The sequence below is a fragment of the Eucyclogobius newberryi genome, unplaced genomic scaffold, assembly GCF_026437365.1.
Source record: "Eucyclogobius newberryi isolate DKJ021-1_F unplaced genomic scaffold, fEucNew1.0.hap1 SCAF_12, whole genome shotgun sequence".
NCBI classification, from domain to species: domain Eukaryota; kingdom Metazoa; phylum Chordata; class Actinopteri; order Gobiiformes; family Gobiidae; genus Eucyclogobius; species Eucyclogobius newberryi.
The window spans coordinates 14,814,829-14,836,879 of NW_027315746.1; the positions used below are offsets into that span (position 1 = coordinate 14,814,829).

The 22,051-nt window shown below is 39.3% G+C and overlaps 1 protein-coding gene across 1 annotated transcript; it reads left to right on the plus strand.

Moving 5' to 3' along the window:
- Nucleotides 1–1,781: 1,781 nt before the first annotated feature.
- Nucleotides 1,782–11,676, plus strand: LOC140356159 (myosin-7-like). The gene is made up of 37 exons (XM_072440942.1): nucleotides 1,782–2,014; nucleotides 2,834–2,977; nucleotides 3,066–3,222; nucleotides 3,315–3,342; nucleotides 3,416–3,521; nucleotides 3,671–3,763; nucleotides 3,839–3,902; nucleotides 3,975–4,073; nucleotides 4,150–4,253; nucleotides 4,343–4,481; nucleotides 4,573–4,691; nucleotides 4,781–4,930; nucleotides 5,008–5,178; nucleotides 5,241–5,550; nucleotides 5,649–5,728; nucleotides 5,806–6,011; nucleotides 6,078–6,201; nucleotides 6,279–6,415; nucleotides 6,497–6,752; nucleotides 6,832–7,074; nucleotides 7,148–7,324; nucleotides 7,411–7,556; nucleotides 7,634–7,724; nucleotides 7,789–8,178; nucleotides 8,316–8,442; nucleotides 8,514–8,632; nucleotides 8,855–9,051; nucleotides 9,127–9,310; nucleotides 9,401–9,566; nucleotides 9,637–9,761; nucleotides 9,823–10,131; nucleotides 10,269–10,472; nucleotides 10,546–10,842; nucleotides 10,921–11,025; nucleotides 11,096–11,191; nucleotides 11,282–11,416; nucleotides 11,543–11,676. Exons 1-37 carry the CDS (start codon nucleotides 1,814–1,816, stop codon nucleotides 11,561–11,563), a joined length of 5,820 nt encoding a protein of 1,939 aa, XP_072297043.1. The 5' UTR covers nucleotides 1,782–1,813; the 3' UTR covers nucleotides 11,564–11,676.
- The last annotated feature ends 10,375 nt before the right edge of the window (nucleotides 11,677–22,051 follow it).

Genomic DNA, 22,051 nt, shown 5'->3' on the forward strand with positions numbered 1-22,051 from the left:
GTCTGTAAGAAAATGATATTCAGGGTATTATTTTGCAAGTAATTAAACAAGGCAACTGGATTTAGTTAATAAAATATTGATTCAAACATTTTAAACAGTCAGCCTTCATCATTTGTTTTCAAAATTTGCAACCATACACAATCACCATCACACTGTGGAGCCCAAAATAACCTAATCTATCAGCTGAAGCTCTTTGTCTAGCCACCAGGCTATTTATTCCTGTTAGCGTGGTTCTTCTCAATGAGTGCCCTTATCTTTCCTGCTAAAATACCTCTGATAGCACATCTGACAGTTTGTGTGGCCTGCTTGTGCTATGCAGGACAAGCAAGGTTATCAAGCAAAAGGTTTATTATTATCCAAATAGCATATCCACTCACATGGTTAATCCCAACCTTATGAGGAATCAAAGGACATAGCTTTGTGTGAATTCACAGGTCACTTTTTAATCCTCACATGCTACTGGTAATTGCCATGGTATTTTTAAACACTTTCTGCTGACCATTTTTGTCTTAACAGTATTGGTTGTCGATCCTAGTATAATGCAGTATAAGTAGAGCAAGCTCAAAAGGCTTTAAGTGAAGTTTTAGTCCCGTTCATATGGATCTGAGCAGAAAAATTATCCCTAACAAACAAGCATTAGCAAACCAATCAATTACAGTGGTATTAATATATATCTTCAGTGAAAATTTATGCTGTTTTAAATTCATTCAGATTTAATATTTCAAAAAAAAAAAACTTTATTCTGCAGTGTAATGCAACCTTCATCAAATGCTTAAAACAACTGCAAATAACGGTATGTACTTGCCAGTGACTCTATTGCCAGTCACTCCATGTTTATATTTTCATCACTCATCATTGAATCCCTGGAGTGAATGTATCTTTGTTCACAGGGTATCTTTAAGCCTTATGGGCAAGAGGTTACTGTCAGACATAACTGTTACCGATGTGTTGGTGGATGCTGCTGACAGGACAACAATGTCTGAACAGCAAACCGTCTCGCCTTAAATTGTAAAGGAAGTGTTCATCATCATTATGAATAAATTAATCCTATAGACTTTTTCAAAAATCTGCCCGGGCTGTGATTATGAGACATACAAATAGTTCATGTTAATCTATGTGAAGCCATTGTTCAATCACCTTTTCTAACTCAATGAATGGGAGAGGATCCTATGTGAGGTATCTAGCCTCCACTTTATATCTAGAAACAAGATATGAAGAATCATGTGTAGAACAAGAGGATGGGTGAGTCATAAATGAGTTATGTGAAAAAGTTCCTGGCAGTGATCCTGACAAAACACAGTATTTATAAGTGGAAAAACAAAAAAGCTGGGAGAAGAGCCAGGCATCATGCGAGCCAGAGAGCCGTGCCATAAGTGATGAAAGTGGTGGTGATTATTTCGGCGCATGCGGGATGTGTGCTACCTGTGTTGTGTGTTGCTTTGCAGGTCAGGGTGGTGTCCTTGGCCTCAGCGGGGAGGGTCATCTGGGGTTATATATTTGATATCTAACAGTGCTGACTGAGAAGCTGCTTCTTCTTGACCTGGACTTTGATAGCCTGAAAATATATACAATTGAATATATAGATTTTGATTACAAAAAGTTTAGTTTAGACTTGGACATTACAGGTTACAGAAGAACAGAAGATTGAGCCCACCACCGTTGGAATAGGTAAAAATTAACATATTGCAGTATTATTACAGGCATGTTATCAGTTTACAGTTTGAATTGTTCTAAGTTTGTGAAAAGTTCAACATATTTTGTCTGGACCACTAATTCATGCCATCTTTTACACTCAAGAGTCCACGCTACAGCCATGGGTGATGCAGAGATGTCAGTGTTTGGGGCGGCTGCCTCATTCCTGAGGAAGTCAGAGAAGGAGAGGATGGAGGCATCTACTCGTACCTTTGACATCAAGAAGGAATGCTTTGTCCCTGACACTGTGGAGGAGTTTGTGAAGGCAACAGTCATGAGCAGAGATGGAGACAAGGTCACTGTGGAAACACAGCATGGAAAGGTCAGTTCCTCTCATGAGCCCTTTTCTAAACATGATTATTTTGCCAACACAGTATTCATGATGAACCACACCACCTTGGGGATGCGCCCCATTAAAATAGTAATAGTAATAATAAACAGAACAAAAGCTTTTCAGAGACGTCTTGCAGTTAACCCAGCTACCTGGCTACCTAGCTCTATTACTGCATTCCCTCATTCTGGAGGCCAAAGCAGTGCCTTTAAGGGTAAATCTGCTGTTAGTTGCCTGCTAGAGAGTTAATTTGTATATGTTGATTAGTTTGGCACTTTTTTGCCTCTACTGATTAAAACATATTAACACATATCAACCCAAATTAAAAATACAACTAGTCTGTCCATGTCACCTTTACTAAACATCTATGTACAGTTTGTTTTACTGCTGCCTGACTCAAGTGAATGCAGCTCAAACTCTGCTTAAATGTTATACAAGAGGTCAAAAACAAGAGAAGCGTGTAGGTCCAGTTACTCGTATTAAGAGTAAGTCATCAGTGGGTGTATATTGTCACTCAGCACTAACACAGGAAAGATGTTAAGTGTTTTCTAAAATGTAAGTGAGCACTGCTCCTGGCTCAGGTGTTAATCTCAGTGTAAAGCTGGCTGTAACCTTAACACTAGATCCTTGAGTGAATGTGAATACAAGTTTAAAGGACTGCTTGTAATTAAAGTCAGCATGTTAAGCAGCTGAGTGATGAAACTTGGCACTGCTGCCATCTGGCAACAACATTGCATGGCACACTGAGACATAGGAGACAGATGAAGTCGAATTTTTATAAATATAAATCACATTTTTGTTTCCTTACAGACTGTTACAGTGAAAGATTCCCAGGTTCTGCAACAGAATCCTCCAAAGTTTGACAAGATTGAGGACATGGCTATGCTGACCTTCCTCCATGAACCTGCTGTGCTGTTTAACCTCAAAGAGCGTTATGCTGCATGGATGATCTATGTGAGTGGACCACATGTTTCACCACAAATATGATGCAATAATACACTTTCTTTAATCTTGATACTTGCTTTGATACTTATACTTTCAGACCTATTCTGGGCTGTTCTGTGTGACTATCAACCCCTACAAGTGGCTGCCAGTTTACAACCAAGAAGTGGTTGCTGCCTACAGAGGAAAGAAGAGGAGTGAAGCTCCTCCTCATATCTTCTCCATCTCTGACAATGGATACCAGTACATGCTGTCAGGTAGTGAGAGATGTCCTCTATCTAAATGACTTTTTAACCAATAGAAATTAAGCCATGTAGTTCTTAATATGATATTTAAATATTTTTCCTAGATCGTGAAAATCAGTCAATTCTGATTACGCAAGTATCATTTTGTTTATTTCACTAAATTAATATTTCTGTGTTGTATTAACAAGTCATTTATCAATTGCAGTGGAGAATCTGGAGCAGGAAAGACTGTCAACACTAAAAGAGTCATTCAGTATTTTGCTAGTATTGCAGCTGGAGGAGCTAAAAAGGATACCAATGCAAAAGACAAGGTATTTTGAAACATATTTCCCAGTATTTTTTCTTCTCTTTTCAATTTACCTCTACACAATTTGTCTATTTGACAAAGGCCTACTCTTCCACACCAAACAAAGCAATTTAATTTACATTTTTACAAGATGTCTATCATATATCTTGTCAGGGAACACTGGAGGATCAAATCATCCAGGCTAACCCTGCTTTGGAGGCCTTTGGAAATGCCAAGACCATCAGAAATGATAACTCCTCCAGATTTGTACATAATCTTCATAATTTTATTTGTTTACTCGCTAAAAACTAAACTGAAATAAAATGCTATTTTTGGATTTAGGGCAAATTCATCAGGATTCATTTTGACGCCAGAGGAAAATTAGCTTCAGCTGATATTGAAACATGTAAGATAAATATAACATAGTGTGGTCTTTTGTGATTAATATACAATGATATATATCAAAAACAACTTGTAGATCTTCTGGAGAAATCGCGTGTGACCTTTCAGCTTAAGGCTGAAAGGGACTACCACATTTTCTACCAGATCTTGTCAAACAAAAAGCCAGAGCTCTTAGGTCAGTAAGAGGCCACTTCTCAAATACATTCTCAACTGTTTGACATGCTCTTACAATGCCCTTTTATCTTTTCCAGAGATGCTGCTAATCACAAACAACCCATATGACTATGCCTTCATCTCTCAGGGGGAAACACAAGTGGCCTCCATAGATGATGCAGATGAGCTGATGGCAACAGATGTTAGGCTTATTACTTTTTAAAGCTGACTCTTAACTGGTTTAAAACGTATAACTCATTGGTTGAGAGACTGAAAATACTGTTTTTACAGAATGCCTTTGACGTGCTGGGCTTTACACAAGAGGAAAAGAACTCTGTGTATAAACTGATTGGAGCCATCATGCATCATGGGAACATGAAGTTCAAACAGAAGCAACGGGAGGAGCAGGCGGAGGCTGACGGCACTGAAGGTGTGTTCTCAGAGCCACAAAAGTTGGTACTGTCCAGGAAGGATCATGTAAAATGTTGTAGTAAATTAAACTGAAGCACTTTTTGACACAGATGCTGATAAAGCAGCATATTTAACGGGCCTGAACTCAGCTGACCTCATAAAAAGCCTGCTGCATCCAAGAGTCAAAGTAGGGCATGAATGGGTCACAAAGGGTCAAACTGTTGCCCAGGTACAAATAAATACATAATTAGAAAGAAAATATACATTTGACATTATAATAATTATTTGATGATATTTGTTTTTAATGAACATGAACAGGTGTACTATGCTGTTGGTGCCATATCTAAAGCAGTGTATGAGAGGATGTTTCTGTGGATGGTCCTGAGAATCAACCAGTCACTAGAAACCAAACAACCTCGTCAGTACTTCATAGGAGTATTGGATATAGCTGGTTTTGAAATTTTTGATGTGAGTAAAAATGATAAATATAATAAAGTACATATTAACTCGTCATAATATCTATGAAAAAAAATCTTATTTTGCAGTTCAACACCTTTGAGCAGTTGTGCATCAACTTCACAAATGAAAAACTGCAACAGTTTTTCAACCACCACATGTTTGTACTGGAGCAGGAAGAGTACAAGAAAGAGGGCATAGAATGGACCTTCATAGACTTTGGCATGGATTTACAGGCCTGTATTGACCTGATTGAAAAGGTAAGTTAGCTAGATTTCTTGTTTACTTTTCAATTTAACTTAAACATATCTATTCTCTCCAGCCCATGGGTATCATGTCCATCCTTGAAGAGGAGTGCATGTTTCCAAAAGCCAGTGATGCCACATTTAAAGCAAAGCTTTATGACAATCACCTGGGAAAATCTGCCAATTTTCAGAAGCCCAGGATCATCAAAGGGAGACCAGAGGCACATTTCTCACTGGTTCATTATGCTGGGACAGTGGATTATAATATCAACAACTGGCTGGTGAAGAACAAGGACCCTCTGAATGAGACTGTTGTGGGACTTTACCAAAAGTCAAACCTTAAGTTATTGTCAATACTTTTCGTGGGGTATGCGGGAGCTGATTCTGGTATGATATTATATGTGATAATATTAATATTTCTAATTATAATTACATTTAATTATATCTCAGTATAATAATACAAATGCATTAAATTGTTATAACAGCTATGAGTGAAGGAACAGAAGGAAAAAAAGAGAAAAAAAAGAAGGGTTCCTCATTTCAAACAGTATCAGCGCTTCATCGGGTATGATTTATTGCTTTTGGAAGAAAAAGACAAAAAACTAAACAAAAAAAATTGAAATTTGTCTCATAATGCTACAGGAGAATCTGAACAAGTTGATGACCAACCTGAGGTCCACTCACCCTCACTTTGTGCGCTGCATCATCCCCAATGAGACCAAGACTCCTGGGGCCATGGAGAACCCTCTGGTGATGCACCAGCTGCGCTGTAATGGTGTGCTGGAGGGCATCAGGATCTGCAGGAAAGGATTCCCCAACAGGATCCTCTATGGAGACTTTAAGCAGAGGTAAAATAGGTTTGTAAAACATGTTGTTTATGAAATTCATAAGAGTGGATGTTATGTTCTTAATAGATATCGTATTTTGAATCCTGCTGCAATCCCAGAGGGTCAGTTCATTGACAGCAGGAAAGGAGCAGAAAAGCTTCTTGGATCTCTGGACATTGATCACAACCAATACAAGTTTGGACACACAAAGGTTGTGTGATTAGCGGGGAACATGAAAACATAAAGCCATTGAATAAGAGCAATGTTATGTAAGAGTTATGTATTCAGGTGTTTTTTAAAGCTGGACTGCTGGGTTTGCTGGAAGAAATGAGAGATGAACGGTTGTCCAAAATAATCACTGCTATTCAAGCTAGATCCCGAGGTCTTCTGTCTCGTGTTGAGTTTCAGAAAATGGTGGAACGCAGGTAACACCTGTTCAAAGTCACAATAGGACATGAAAATAGCTTATAATGACTGTTCAAAGTATGTGTTCTAAAAATATGTAGAGATGCCTTGTTGGTGATCCAGTGGAACATCCGTGCCTTCATGGGAGTCAAGAATTGGCCCTGGATGAAGCTCTACTTTAAGATCAAACCTCTTCTGAGATCGGCAGAAGCTGAAAAAGAGATGGCAAATATGAAAGAAGAATTTTTGAAGCTCAAAGAGGCTTATGCAAAGTCAGAAGCTCGCAGAAAGGAACTAGAGGAGAAAATGGTTTCATTTCTCCAAGAGAAGAACGATCTGCAACTTCAAGTACAAGCGGTAAGAAAAAACGCTACTTTTATAATTTTTCAGGGTCACATACAATTAATTAGTGCTGTCCACAAAATTGTCTTGACAGGAGCAAGACAATCTTTGTGACGCTGAGGAACGATGTGAAGGTCTGATTAAAAACAAAATCCAACTTGAATCTAAAATAAAAGAACTCACTGAGAGGTTGGAAGATGAAGAGGAGATGAATGCAGATCTCACAGCAAAGAAAAGGAAGCTGGAGGATGAGTGCTCTGAGCTGAAGAAAGACATCGATGACCTAGAGCTAACTCTGGCTAAAGTGGAGAAAGAGAAACACGCCACTGAGAACAAGGTGCTTTTTGAATTTATTCGCTCAGATTCAATCTAATTAATCATAATTATTCTGTTCATTGCACAATTTATAGGTCAAAAACCTGGTTGAAGAAATGGCTGCACTGGATGAAATCATAGCCAAACTGACTAAAGAGAAGAAAGCCTTACAGGAAGCTCATCAGCAAACACTGGATGACCTGCAGAGTGAGGAAGACAAAGTCAACACTCTGACAAAACTCAAAGCTAAGCTGGAGCAACAAGTGGATGATGTAGGATTTGAAACATAAATTAATATAAAACTTTAGATAATCAATAGTTGCTGGAATTGATGTATTGATGTTTGTTTGTTTTTTAGCTTGAAGGATCCTTGGAGCAAGAAAAAAAGGCTCGGATGGATTTAGAAAGAGCAAAGAGAAAGTTGGAAGGAGACTTAAAGCTGACCCAAGAAAATGTCATGGATCTCGAAAATGACAAACAACAACTGGAAGAGCATCTTAAGAAGTATAATGATTTTAAACATATGTCTTATGAAATAATACAACAACTACTCACTTTTCTTCTGGCCTATACACATACAGAAAAGACTTTGAGATTAGGCAGCTGAATAGCAAACTTGAGGATGACCAGGCTATAATCCTTCAACTCCAGAAGAAGCTTAAAGAATTGCAGGTAAATTAAGTGTGGGATAATGGAGTCAGGGCAGTCTTGTATTACTCTGCGGCTTTGTGAATAGGCCCGTGTTGAAGAGCTGGAAGAGGAGCTTGAAGCAGAGCGAGCTGCTCGAGCCAAAGTGGAGAAGCAGAGAGCGGATCTAGCCAGAGAACTGGAGGAGATCAGTGAGAGACTGGAGGAGGCTGGTGGAGCAACATCTGTCCAAATTGAGATGAACAAGAGGAGGGAGGCTGAGTTTCAGAAACTGCGGAGGGACCTGGAAGAGGCCACTCTGCAGCATGAAGCCACTGCTGCCATTCTCAGGAAGAAACAAGCTGACAGTGTGTCTGACCTGGGAGAGCAGATCGATAACCTCCAGAGAGTCAAGCAGAAACTAGAGAAGGAGAAGAGTGAACTTCGACTGGAACTTGATGATGTGGTCTCCAATATGGAACAGATTGTTAAGGCCAAGGTAAAAAAACACCCATGCTTATACTTGTATGTAGTATGTATAATAGGGTCTTGTCCTTCCTGGTTAAATAGAGTAAAATAATAATAATAAAATGTTATCTTCAACACAATATTGAACTGTTTATGATGGGTTTCAAGATCAACTTGGAGAAGACATGCAGATCTTTGGAGGATCAAATGAACGAATACAGAAATAAGTGTGAGGAGTATCAAAGGTCCCTGAATGACTTCACCACCAACAAAACAAAGCTTCAAGCTGAGAATGGTATTTATTTACACAAAAATACACAATGAGTTAATGCTGTGACAACTGACTTTACTAAAATGTCTTTTCAGGTGAGTTTTCCAGACAGCTAGAAGAGAAGAAATCACTAATTTCTCAACTCACCAGAGGAAAGAACTCCTATACCCAGCAGCTTGAGGATCTGAAAAGACAATTGGAGGAGGAAATAAAGGTGAGAAAAACTGCTAGATAATGGTTTTCCAATAATTACAGCTTTGTACAGGGCTGTGGGCGGAGATAAGGGGTAGGTGAAAACAAGACTATTCTGAGTATTTAAAACATGTATGGATCAATCTGAATACAACTTGAGTAAGATAATGATGAGGAAATATCATTGCAACAAAGCTCAGTAAAGTTATTTTGCATACTATAATATGTTCCATTTAATCAACAGGCAAAGAATGCATTAGCTCATGCAGTGCAGTCTTCTCGCCATGACTGTGACCTGCTCAGAGAGCAGTATGAAGAGGAGCAGGAGGCCAAGGCTGAGCTGCAGCGAAGTATGTCCAAAGCAAACTCAGAAGTGGCACAGTGGAGAACAAAGTACGAAACTGATGCCATCCAGAGGACTGAGGAACTGGAGGAGGCTAAGTAAGTGTCCAGTGCATTCAGCTAAACACATAGCAAAAGTCACCAAAACAAAAGAACTCTGAATATTTTTACTAGAAAGAAGTTGGCTCAGCGTCTCCAAGATGCCGAGGAGGCTGTGGAAGCAGTTAATGCCAAGTGCTCCTCTCTGGAGAAGACCAAACACAGACTCCAGAATGAGATTGAAGATCTCATGGTGGACGTGGAGAGGTCTAATGCGGCTGCAGCAGCTCTGGACAAGAAACAAAGAAACTTTGATAAAGTAAGCATTGTTTAGTTGGTTACCATAATCAAATTCATTAAAAATAAATATCCTTATTTACCTGAATATTGTTGTACTTTGTATTATTAGATCTTGTCAGAGTGGAAACAAAAGTATGAGGAGTCACAAGCAGAGCTGGAGAGCTCTCAGAAAGAGGCAAGAGCTTTGAGCACTGAGCTTTTCAAACTAAAGAACTCCTATGAAGAAGCTTTGGATCATCTAGAAACACTCAAAAGGGAAAATAAGAATCTACAAGGTAGTGTTATACACACAAAAGTGATTAAAAATATATATATAAGAGATCTAATGAAATGTAATACAAACAGAGGAGATTTCTGACTTGACTGAGCAAGTTGGTGAAGGAGGGAAAACTATTCATGAGTTAGAAAAAGTTCGTAAACAGCTGGAACAAGAAAAGAGCGAAATACAGTCAGCTCTGGAGGAAGCCGAGGTTAGAAAAAATTATAACCACAAATAAGCAAAAAGCTTGTATTAATTTATTTTTTCTGTAGGCCTCCTTAGAGCATGAAGAAGGAAAGATTCTTAGAGCCCAGCTGGAGTTCAACCAAATCAAAGCAGACATGGAGCGTAAACTGGCTGAGAAGGATGAGGAGATGGATCAGAGCAAGAGGAACCTTCAGAGGACAATTGATAGTCTTCAAAGCTCTCTGGAGGCGGAGACTCGCAGCAGAAATGAAGCTCTTCGTCTGAAGAAAAAGATGGAGGGAGACCTCAATGAAATGGAGATCCAGCTCAGCCAAGCCAACAGACAGGCAGCTGAGGCCCAGAAACAACTCAAATCTGTCCACGCTCATCTCAAGGTAAAATGCAACTCATACATTTTGAAATGGGCAGTTTTTTAACATTCAAAAATGTATTGTTTGAAGATGTGGCTACATTTGGTCTGTGACGTCTTCTATATTCAATTAACTAGATGTGTGGGTATTAAATCCTTCAGGATGCTCAGCTGCAGCTGGATGACTCGCTTCGTGCTAATGATGATCTTAAGGAGAACATTGCCATTGTTGAGAGACGCAATATTTTGCTTCAAGCAGAAGTTGAAGAACTAAGAGCTGCTCTGGAGCAAACTGAGAGAAGCCGTAAACTTGCTGAACAAGAGTTGCTGGATGTAACTGAGAGAGTGCAGTTACTGCACTCACAGGTGAGCATTGTTTTACATGTGAACAAGCTTTTAATAAAACCCCAATACTCATAGTAACTTTTTATCAATTCAGAACACCAGTCTGCTTAACCAAAAGAAGAAGCTGGAGGCTGATACATCCCAGCTTCAGACTGAAGTGGAGGAGGCAGTGCAGGAGTGCAGAAATGCGGAGGAGAAGGCCAAGAAAGCGATTACGGATGCAGCCATGATGGCAGAGGAGCTGAAGAAAGAGCAGGACACCAGTGCTCACCTGGAGCGCATGAAGAAGAACATGGAGCAGACCATCAAAGACCTGCAGCACCGTCTGGATGAGGCAGAGCAGATCGCACTGAAGGGAGGCAAGAAGCAGCTACAGAAGCTAGAGGCCAGGGTAAGCTAAACACAGCCGTGACCTTTATATGGAGCATATCATATGGAGCTGTAAACATATCAAATACAATCCCTCCAGGTGAAAGAGCTGGAGAATGAAGTGGAGATGGAACAGAGGAAAGGGAGTGAAGCAGTGAAAGGCATCCGCAAATATGAACGGCGTATCAAAGAACTTACCTATCAGGTTTGCAAGCAATCCTTTATGTTATAATAACTTACATTTCACATTTTACCCTGATGTCAATTTAAAACAGACTGAAGAAGATCGAAAGAACGTTGCACGTCTTCAAGACCTAGTTGACAAACTGCAGTTGAAAGTTAAAGCTTACAAGAGAGCTGCTGAGGAGGCTGTGAGTGCTGGAATTTGTGTTTTGTTTCTCTGGACACCTCTGAACTGCACTGTAAGAACACATTTAACACATGTCTCCCATTGTTTACAGGAAGAACAGGCTAATGTTCATCTTGGTAAGAGCCGTAAGCTGCAACATGAGTTGGATGAAGCTGATGAGCGAGCTGACATTGCAGAATCACAAGTTAATAAGCTGCGTGTTAAGAGCCGCGATGTGGGACACAAGGTTTGAAGCATGTACTCGATCACAAAGCAGTTACTGATGACTTTTATTTTGCTTTGTTACTGTTTTCAAATTGGCAAAAATATCTAAAGAACGTCGTACTAACTTGAAACTTTTTTCTTGCCACAGAAAGGATTTGATGAGGAGTGAAGCTTTGAATCCTCAACACAATTCAATAATCCTGTCTGCTGTGTCTATTAGACTCACTCAATTATACCCATTCACAAACCTGTAGTACTTAATAAAGATTCATCAGCACTTCACCTGTTTCCTCCTTTTTTAACTGTATGGCTTTATAATAGAACCAGTGTTGGGAAGTAACTAAATACAGACCTAATATAAGTATTTAAAATATGTACGTTTCTCCTTCTCTAATTAATGATAACTAAATGCACAACAAATGGTGCAACAAACATAAAGCTGTTTTAATCCACCATTTAAGGCAACTCAATGTGAAAGTATTCAGAATACCGTACAGTACCGTATTATTCTTTCCAACATAGCATACAACTGATATGAAAAGTGCACTATGTAACTTTTTGGTGGGTCGTTATTGCTTTGCCTGGAATATACCAAAATATAGCATTAAAATGATCTACTTGGCTATCATTCAATTCCATAGCTTGAAAAAACATGCACTCACACTGAACTACATTGAATTACATATTTATCTACATCTATATTTCATTTCTGGATCAATTCAAACTGGGGTGGCGCAAAAATAATACATGCCAAGATAAAATTCTTAATAGCAGAGATGTTTCTATCCATTTCAATACAAAATATACAGGTATCGGTATTGGATCGATATAGCATTACTTGGCATTGGATCAAAACAAAAATCACTGGTATCACCACTACGTCAGATCTAACATGTAACTTGGCTTGGTGGTACTATCATTTACGGTAGATACGGTCAAACTGTGGTGGCGGTTGCCCGGGATCTAGAATACACACTATATGACAATGTGAGTCTGGTCTAGTCAAGTTTAGATGAGTGTAATTGACAGGCAGATTAGCCAATCAAGAACACACAGACCGTATCAAACTAAATATAGCTGCTTACAAGGAAAAAAGAAAGGAAACTAATATCACAGGATATTGAAAAACATTGTGAATATACAGTGACAACAAGAAGTATTTGAACATCCTTCGATTTCGAGGGGACTGAAACTGAGAGCCAGAATCTAAAAAAAATCCAGACATCCCATTGTATGATTTTTAAATAAAGAAATAATTTGTATGTTATTGCTGCAAATAAGCATTTGAACACCTGAGAAAATCAATGTTAATATTTCCTGTAGTTCTTGACCAGGTTTGCACACACTGCAGCAGGGATTTTGGCTCACTCACATAGATCTTCTCTAGATCGGTCAGGTTTCGGGGCTGTCGCAGAGCAACACGAAGTTTCTGCTCCTTCCAATGATTTTCTATTGGATTTAGGTCTGGAGATGGGTGCTAGGCCAGTGCAGTCACCCTGTCTTCTGTACAGAAAAGCACCCCCAAAGCTGATGTTTCTTTGCACCCTTTGTTTAACAGTAGGGAAGGTGTTTTGGGGATGGTCTATATCCTTCTTCCCGCAACACGGCGAGTGGGGTTTATGCCAAAAAGTTCTATTTTGGTCTCATCTGACCACATGACTTTCTCCCATGTCTCCTCTGGATCATCCAGATGGTCACTGGCAAACTCCAGACAGGCCTGGACATGTGCTGACTTAAGCAGGGGAACCTTCTGTGCAATACCTGATTTTAAACCATGGTGGTGTAGTGTGTTACTGATACTAACCTTTGAAAATGTGGCCACAGTTCTCTTCAGGTAATTGATTAGCTCCTCTCTTGTAGTTCTGGGATGATTCCTCACTGTTGTTATCATCATCGATCCCCTACGAGGTGAGATCTTGCATTGAGCCCCAGTCCGAGAAAGTCATCGTTAGCCTTTTCCATTTTCTAACAATTGTTCCAACAGTTGATCTTTTTTCACCAAGCTGCTTGCCAATTGCCCTGCAGCCCTTTCCAGTATTGTGGAGGGCTATAATTAGTTTTTTGGTGTCTTTTGACAGTTCTCTGGTCTTGCCTATGGTAGTAGTTGGAGTCTGACTGATGCAGCTAACAAGCTTAAACAGGTACTACTAATGTAGATGAATAAGTGGAGGAGTGTCAAGAAATTACACATGAATCAATGCTATTACTTAACAGTCAGAGAACATAATTCAACTTAGAATATTAAACGACACAGAAACGTCAGTCTTTTGTGTGGCTTGCAAGGGAGAGGAAGGCTTAGCCGAGTCAAGATGTTGTAAGCAACCTGAACGACTCTCCAAAATCACTCTCAGCGTTCCTCCCTCTTACAAGTCATTTTATTAAAATCACACATAAAAAGGAGGCGGGTCACGTTTCTCATTGGTTAGCTTCACATCAAGGCACTTGTCTTTTACGACTCTTTGGTATTATCTTTAGACATAAAAACCTTGGTGAATGTTCTACCCATCTGGTCCCCAGGATGGGAGGAACATTCCTCACGGCTGCTTCTACAACATCTTCACACATGTTATTAGAAATACATGCCTTTCCCTCCCCCCAGGCTAATGATGCAGATAACTTTTAACACACAAATATAATCATATATTTACATTTTATCACATTTCCCTCCTCTTTATCAAAGCATTAGCCCACTTTCTCATATCCGAACACATCACTCTTTTCAGTTTTCAACATGTTTTTCATATTGGTGTGAACATAATACATTTTACACTCAAAAGGTCATGCACATTAATACTTGTCAGTTTCATCTTCTTCTATAGCTACTAAGGCATAACTATGATGCCCTCGGCTTGTGATCGCTTCTTCCACTGTACGTTCTATAGTGTGTCTACACATTGGTATGCAACAACATCCACAAAACACAAAACAGGCAATTATTACCAACAGTGAGGTCAGTACCGGAACCACGATACCAGTCCACCTGCCGAACCAGCTTTCTAACCATTCTGAGATTTCATTTTCTATTCCAGCGTGTTCTTTAATTTTTTTAGACATAGTTCTCAATTGTGACAGAGTGTTGGTGACTGAGCCGTCCGCGGCTGTATTATTAGGAATGAATGTACAACATTGACCTTTGAAAATCGAACAAACTCCTTTCTTTTCAGCTAATAACATGTCTACTGCCATTCGAGTTTGCCACGCCATTAAAGCGGTGTGATGCAACTGTGACCCGAGAGCAAGTCCTAAATTGTGAGTCAGATTAGTCAACCTTTGTAATTGGAAAGACAGATAATTAATTCTGTCCACATTTTTGTGCGGCGTGATGGGAAATATCGCAGAGACAAGCGGAAGGCCCTCAAACCCTGCTGCTATTTGGTCAGCCAGCTTATACTCATCAGGGACTCCTCTGGGTACCCCAATAGGATCTATATACGTAGTATCAGGTGCTACTGGGAGCATACCAGATTGTCCACTAACGTCTCGCCTTGACCTTTCAGTTTGGTTCTGGGTGATGCTTGTTATGACCGCGGCTGGCCACAAGAGCGATACATAGGCACAGAGTCCTACTCCCTTTGCTTCCAAGTGTCCTCTCAGCACTGTGTCCCCACACCACCACCATACATCCTGGCGTTGGGTATCCAAGAGACCTCCTCCCGCTATCTGCACAGTTAGGTTACACATATGAACTGGTACATTTCCCATCTTAAGGCATATTTCATTAACTTTGCATGTAGTTATGTTGTAGCAAAGAACACTCTTAATTAGTGTAAACAATAGTGGCTGTATAATATGAAATTTCTTTTCTTCAGCTACTGTCATGTCAATTATACATTATACATTTCACATTACACATTTCATAACCTTTCATGTTGATCACTTATTTTCTTCCCTTTATTTTCCAGGTCTGTGTATGTTTCAAATACCGGTACACACAGTTGTGACACACCATTGTATGTTGATCGATTGTCCCGATTGTCCCAATTGTCCCGTGCATAATACAGGTGTTCAGCACCCATATCATCGTCATCGCTGTGATGATGATAACTGTTGATTCTTTTCACACAGAGTATGGTACTCTGCGCACCGTAGCCTCTGGCTCTCGTTCATCGTAGCAGAGTATAGTACTTTGTGTACTGTAGAATCTGTGTTCACATCCATTGTAGCAAAGTATCGTACTCTACCGTAGACTCTGGACAAAACTCATACAAACGAAGTCCTGCGTCTGCGATGCTATGGATCTGCCGCTGTCTTGTCCAGACATTTCTCTCACTTTCCCATGAGAGCACCCATGTTCTTGTCCCTCCAATGGTCGCTGTGCGGACGACACGGTGTGGCTCCGTCCACTTGGCTCCGTCTCTGTAAACACCACATCTCCAACACGTTCTGCTGTGGTGATAAACAAAGTCTTTTCGACAATTCAATGTATTTCAAACAGTTTTCTTGTTTACAATTTTTATTTTAGTAATTATTGATTTGGAATATTTGTTTACACGTACATATCCCTCCTTTTGATAAATGGCCTTGCCCATTTCTCAAACTTCTACATTTAAACAAAATCCAATAATCCAGATAGTTTACAACATTCACTAATCCAAGATGTAATCAAGGAAGAGATGGAATTGCGTCTGTCACTCCAACTCCGCAATGTCACCTCTTGACCTTTCACAGTTCAGTGGTCACATCCCTGGCTGAGCCCCCCTTCCACGGCGCTGGGCCCCCCCCCTGTGTGTCTGTAATCCGACACTGCCTCTGCGATCTGTAACTTGTAACTCTGTTTTACCACCATTTGTTTCATACTCCAAATGTTTCAAACTCTAAATGTTTCATATCCTCAAACTCTAAATGTTTCAAACTCTAAAAGTTTCAAACTCTAAATGTTTGGTGTCCACGTGTGCGCGCGTATGTATGTATGTGTGTATGTATTCAAATACATAAAACAATAATAATGATCTCAATAATTCCCCCGTTGAGCTGGCCTTAAGGGTCAGTTCACAACTTTCACATAATTAAGATAGAATTTCACATCTCCTCTGTGGGTGTGGCCTGAATAAGGTCACACATCTAATGTAATATGTGCTAATCTTCTATATGTGCTTCAGGTGAGTTTCAAACTCAATCTCTCTCACCTGCTCATGTGATGCTTTACAAACATTGTGTATTAGTTTGTTCTAGCAAGTCTATATGTGTATAACAATCAAAATGATCCTAAACCTTCCCCTTGTACATAAGGCACATCATTTTATCAACCTGTTTTTCCTCTTGTCACGTCACATCTTCCTCTCTGTCTTCCCCTCTGTCTCTCTGTCTTCCTCTCTGTCTTGCTCTCTGTCTTCCTCTCTGTCTTCTTCTCTGTCTTCCTCTCGTCTTGCTCTCGTAACGGAGGAAACACCCATTTCCAAATTTCTAAACCTGCTTTTTCTTTCTCTCTTCTCACTTACTCTTTACCTTCACTTGTAACCTGCTTTTCCTTTCTCCTGGCTGCTGATATAACAACAGACGCTGCATCCCCTGGGATTCCCCTGTTATCCTTAAAATATCCCTGTCATTCTGCTTCTAAACTTATGTATTGATTACCCATCCCCCTGTTTAGTTTTCACTATCTTCAGGTAATCTGCGGGTCTCATAAAATGTATTCTTCTCCTGCATTACGCTGCTCTACACTCCTCCAGAGTCTTTGCCAGTCAATAGCCCCTTATCTCTGACTATCTTTATGATCCATATCCTCCCATGTCCCCCCACTTCTGCATCAATTGCCTTAGTTAATGACACATTCATGTCTTTCCTGGGAGGGCATTGGACGTCACTATTTAACTTATTCCCTCTCTTACGTCTACATGCAATACGAGGTTTCCTCATGATAATACAAATAAATAAGTTACTGATATAACTTTTACTATCACTTTACTTACTACCCGTTCTACTCCTATGTCCAAAAACATCAGTAGTCACTAATTTACCCATATTATCACTTCCAGGCCTGTGCCTGTTTTTGATCCTAAATTTAAAAACCCTTCTGTCTTTTCGTCCTGTACTTTCATCTAGTCATGCATTAAGTCCAAAAAGATCATTTTCGTCAAGTCCAAAAATAAAACAAAACAAAACGTAGGTTTGTTCTGTGCACTCAAAAAACACGATACCGTAAAAACACAACTTTTGTATTCTATGTCGGGGACAGGAAGTGTCCTGTCTGTGATCAAATTCCCCAAAAAATTGGCCATCTATGCAAATCTGAATTAATCTTCATCGCTTATCAAGTTTAATAAAATCTTTATGATTGATTGTTGTCAATCAAAACAAAAACCCTTAAAATTTGTTCTACAGAGATCTCAAATACTAAAATTTAAAACCAGCTGAGTTTAGTTTTACTTATTTCATCAGTTCAGAGCGTCCTCTGAACTGCTTTCTTCCCATTCTCCTGCCTTGTTGACCCCCCCTTATCTCCTCCTCTCTGCCACGTCATCAGAGCACACTGGAAGTCTTCCTCCAAAATCCTCTTATGACTTTTCCTTTGTCTTTTTACAGTTTGGGGTGATAATTCTGGCATTATGTGGTCTCGGTCGTCTGAGAAAAATGCTACTTGCTTTACAGTCACGATCAATGTCAAGCTTCTAGAGAAAATTCCATATTAGATTCCTCCGGACATAAACGTGGTGTTTAAGATTCACCCATGACTGCAAATTTTAGAACTCTCAGAATAACGCCTTGTGACCCTTGTATGATTAATTGTGATTCACACTTGTTAGTTAATCACTTATTAATCCTCATTCACACATTCACACTTCTCTCTTACTTACTTCGCTCGTGCACAGCGCTTACATTCACTCATCTTTATGTCAGTAACAACTCGGCATAAGGCATCATTACTTTCTTTCAGTGAGAAACTTAACTCGTGGTGAGCAATTTAAACTCCCTTATGTGAGAACCTTATCTACACAACGCCAACCAATATTTTTCCAGCAATAATCAAACTCCTTGCTTATGTGAGAAACTTATCTCGTCCATAAGCTTACAATATTTCCTCAGTAATATGAAACTGGGTATTTCCTCAGTAATACCTAAACTGGGCATAAGAGCCTAAAATATTTCCTCAGTAATATTAAACTGGGTATTTCCTCAGTAATACCTAAACTGGGAATAAGAGCCTAAAATATTTTTCCAGTAAATATCAAACTAATGCATAAAACGTTTTATGGCTAACTCTTTTTCACACACAAAATTTTTCTGACCTCTTTGTCGTCTGTTCTCCGCTGACTCGAAACGACGCGGAGAATGAGGCGCTGATGGGCGGCCACGGGAAAAGTGGACTTCCTTTAGCTGTGCACAGACTTCACCGATTTGCAGTTCACTCTCCACGAAGAACAGCTTGTCATCCGGCTCGAAGGACCACTAAAATGTCAAGAAATTACACATGAATCAATGCTATTACTTAACAGTCAGAGAACATAATTCAATTTAGAATATTAAACAACACAGAAACGTCAGTCTTTTGTGTGGCTTGCAAGGGAGAGGAAGGCTTAGCCGCGTCAAGATGTTGTAAGCAACCTGAACGACTTTCCAAAATCACTCTCAGCGTTCCTCCCTCTTACAAGTCATTTTATTAAAATCACACATAAAAAGGAGGCGGGTCACATTTCTCATTGGTCAGCTTCACATCAAGGCACTTGTCTTTTACGACTCTTTGGTATTATCTTTAGAGATAAAAACCTTGGTGAATGTTCTACCCATCTGGTCCCCAGGATGGGAGGAACATTCCTCACGGCTGCTTCTACAACATCTTCACACATGTTATTAGAAATACATGCCTTTCCCTCCCCCCAGGCTAATGATGCAGATAACTTTTAACACACAAATATAATCATATATTTACATTTTATCACAAGGAGAGGTGGACTTTTTAAAGGCAGACTAACAGGCATTTGAGACCCAGAATTCTTGCTGATTGGCAAATGTTCAAATACTTATTTGCAGCGATAACATACAAATACATTATTTAAAAATCATACAATGTGATTTCAGACCCCTCCATAATTTCAAAATTGGAGAACTTGCAAAGTTGCAGGGTGTTCAAAAACTTATTTTCCTCACTGTATGCAGAATCAATGAGTGAAGTACTGAATTTTGGGTTTTTATTCTTAGGTGAGAGAAATTTGATTTAGTTCTAAATGATTTATGACCAATGAGCTCCATCGTTTCAAATTCGTCACTGAAATTAACTAATCTGATTGTGGTTCTGTCTGTGTTAGGCTCAAGTGGTTGAGACGAACATGATATCCTACTGTATAAAGGGACATCATTCTGGACTTGCTAGGCAATGGCGGCAGACCCTCCACCAGAAAAAAATACATACATGCATAACTCCTCCCTACATAAATGCATATGTACAGTACAAGACAGTCAATGTATTGTATATTCTTAAAAAATTGCAACTTTCTTATTAAAAAGTGCACATGGCTGTGTACGGTAAATGTATTTTACTCTGTAGTCTTGGACATGGTCCCAACAGTGGCTTTTTTTAAAAGATAATCAGAAACTTGAACCAGCTCAAATGAAAATAATGCAACTTTGTAAATCTATAAAATAATTAAAATTTGAAGACAATTTAGCCAATGACAATATAACATGACATGACATACAATACATATCAACAACAGCTTTGAGAAAGCATAATACTAATGTTTTAATTTTTTTAAATATAATTTTGATCACACAGAATTATGTCTCTTTTAGTAGCAAATATCTTTCCCCGTAAAGTCAGAGCTGTCTTTAGTGGGGTCATGGAATCTCTAAGAGCGCTTGACACTCTGACACCTGCTGTCAGAGGCACAACTTGAGTGATTATGAGAATGGAAATAATCGCAGCACTTGTCAGCAGCAGTTGACCCCAATTTTATCTCTTCACCTTTCAAAAGATGCTGAGATCTAGTGCGGCGCTAAATTACACCATATATACTATATATATATATATATATATATATATATATATATATATATATATATATATATATATATATATATATATATATATATATATATATATATATATATATATATATATATGTATATATACATATATACATATATACATACATACATATATATATATACATACATATATATGTACGCACACACACAAGCACACACACAAGCACACACACACACACACACACACAAGCACACACACACACACACACACAAGCACACACACACACACACACACACAAGCACACACACACACACACACACACACACACACACACACACACACACACACACACAGAGTTAACCCATACAGCATGTTGGTGGAGGCTTATTGCTGAAGAGGTTGTATGCATTTTTGTGTTTGTTTTGTTTTTGGTTGTTTTAAAAGCATCCACAATAAATTGTGGTGATGGGATGAACTTGACAGTCTCGAGATATTTATGTGACACACCAACAACGAGAATCCATCATCTGGTCGAGTTGAGCCTCAATGTTGGCTTCTGAAAGCCTCTTTAGCCATCTCCTTCAATCAGTGTGGGGCTCTGTGTAGGAATTTCACACAGTTATCTTTGTCCCCAAAGACACAATGCCATGTCAACAGGACTGTAACAGGCGGAGGGGCCAGTGTTCACAGGCTGCTGCATGATATTAGGAGAAGGCCTCCACAGTGACCTTGGCTTCACACTGGAACACGGCTCGCAGACATAGCCTTCTATTGTGTCATTATTATTGCCTTTGAGTAAATCGCAAGTACGTCACCTGTGGCAGACCTCTGTCTGTGCTGCCTCGCACTTGTCGCCTGGTTAATCTCATAGACGAATGTTCTTTATTTAGAACAACACACTATCTCACGGCTGTGATAAGTGAGCATAAAATGTGGGCAGTGCCTTGCAGCAACTTCATTTAAGCCCACTAGGTAAACGATACCAAGGAATTACATACTTGTAAATGGCTCTCCAGATACTGTGTGCAAAATTATTTGTGTGTAAACATCACTAATTTACATTCATAGGATTTTCTGTTCATAAAAACAGAGCAGCCAGTTCAATTGTCACAAAATCATTATACCATGTAACATGTGAGAAATATGTGCTAGTGATATATATCAATATATACTTTAAAATTAGTTTTGTGGTTTTACTTATTTTTGACCATGGACTAAGGCAACAGCTTAGCTTATCTTCTGTTATGTTGGATGACTTACATTTAGTGCTACATGAAATGTTCTAGTAATAGGAGCCCTGTGAAGGGATGAGGAGAAAAGAATTCCTTTTTGTGTCTATTTAAAGACTACGTTGTCCCTGGTGCTTGAGGATACCTATGATTAATCACTAAGCTGCAGGGAGTGCCTAATATGGCTTTGTCAGGAGACCCATCACTGATAAGAATGACCCACTGATTTCTATATTGCTCTTTGTCACTCATTAACCCCTCCCTTTTGCAAGTCCCCAACCTCTCAGACACAATACCATCCTTAAAGCTCCTCCATATTTGGTGCAGAGGCTTCATTTAAAAAGAGAACTCATGGTGAATCCTTCAATAGGTCACCATTCCATCTCAAGGTAGGTCTGGGAGCAATTTATGTTTAGTGATTACAATTAATATTGAAGCTGTTTTTAACTGCAGAAACTCCCATTTTTTCTGCTTTCTATTCAACAGGACCATTTAATTCTACTCA

Excerpts from the sequence above, each read along its gene's own strand:
- LOC140356159 (XM_072440942.1), top strand. The coding sequence starts at position 1,814 with ATGGGTGATGCAGAGATGTCAGTGTTTGGGGCGGCTGCCTCATTCCTG. Across the intron at positions 4,692-4,780 it reads AGGGTCAAACTGTTGCCCAG|GTGTACTATGCTGTTGGTGC; the intron begins GTACAAATAAAT and ends GAACATGAACAG. Across the intron at positions 11,026-11,095 it reads TCAAAGAACTTACCTATCAG|ACTGAAGAAGATCGAAAGAA; the intron begins GTTTGCAAGCAA and ends AATTTAAAACAG.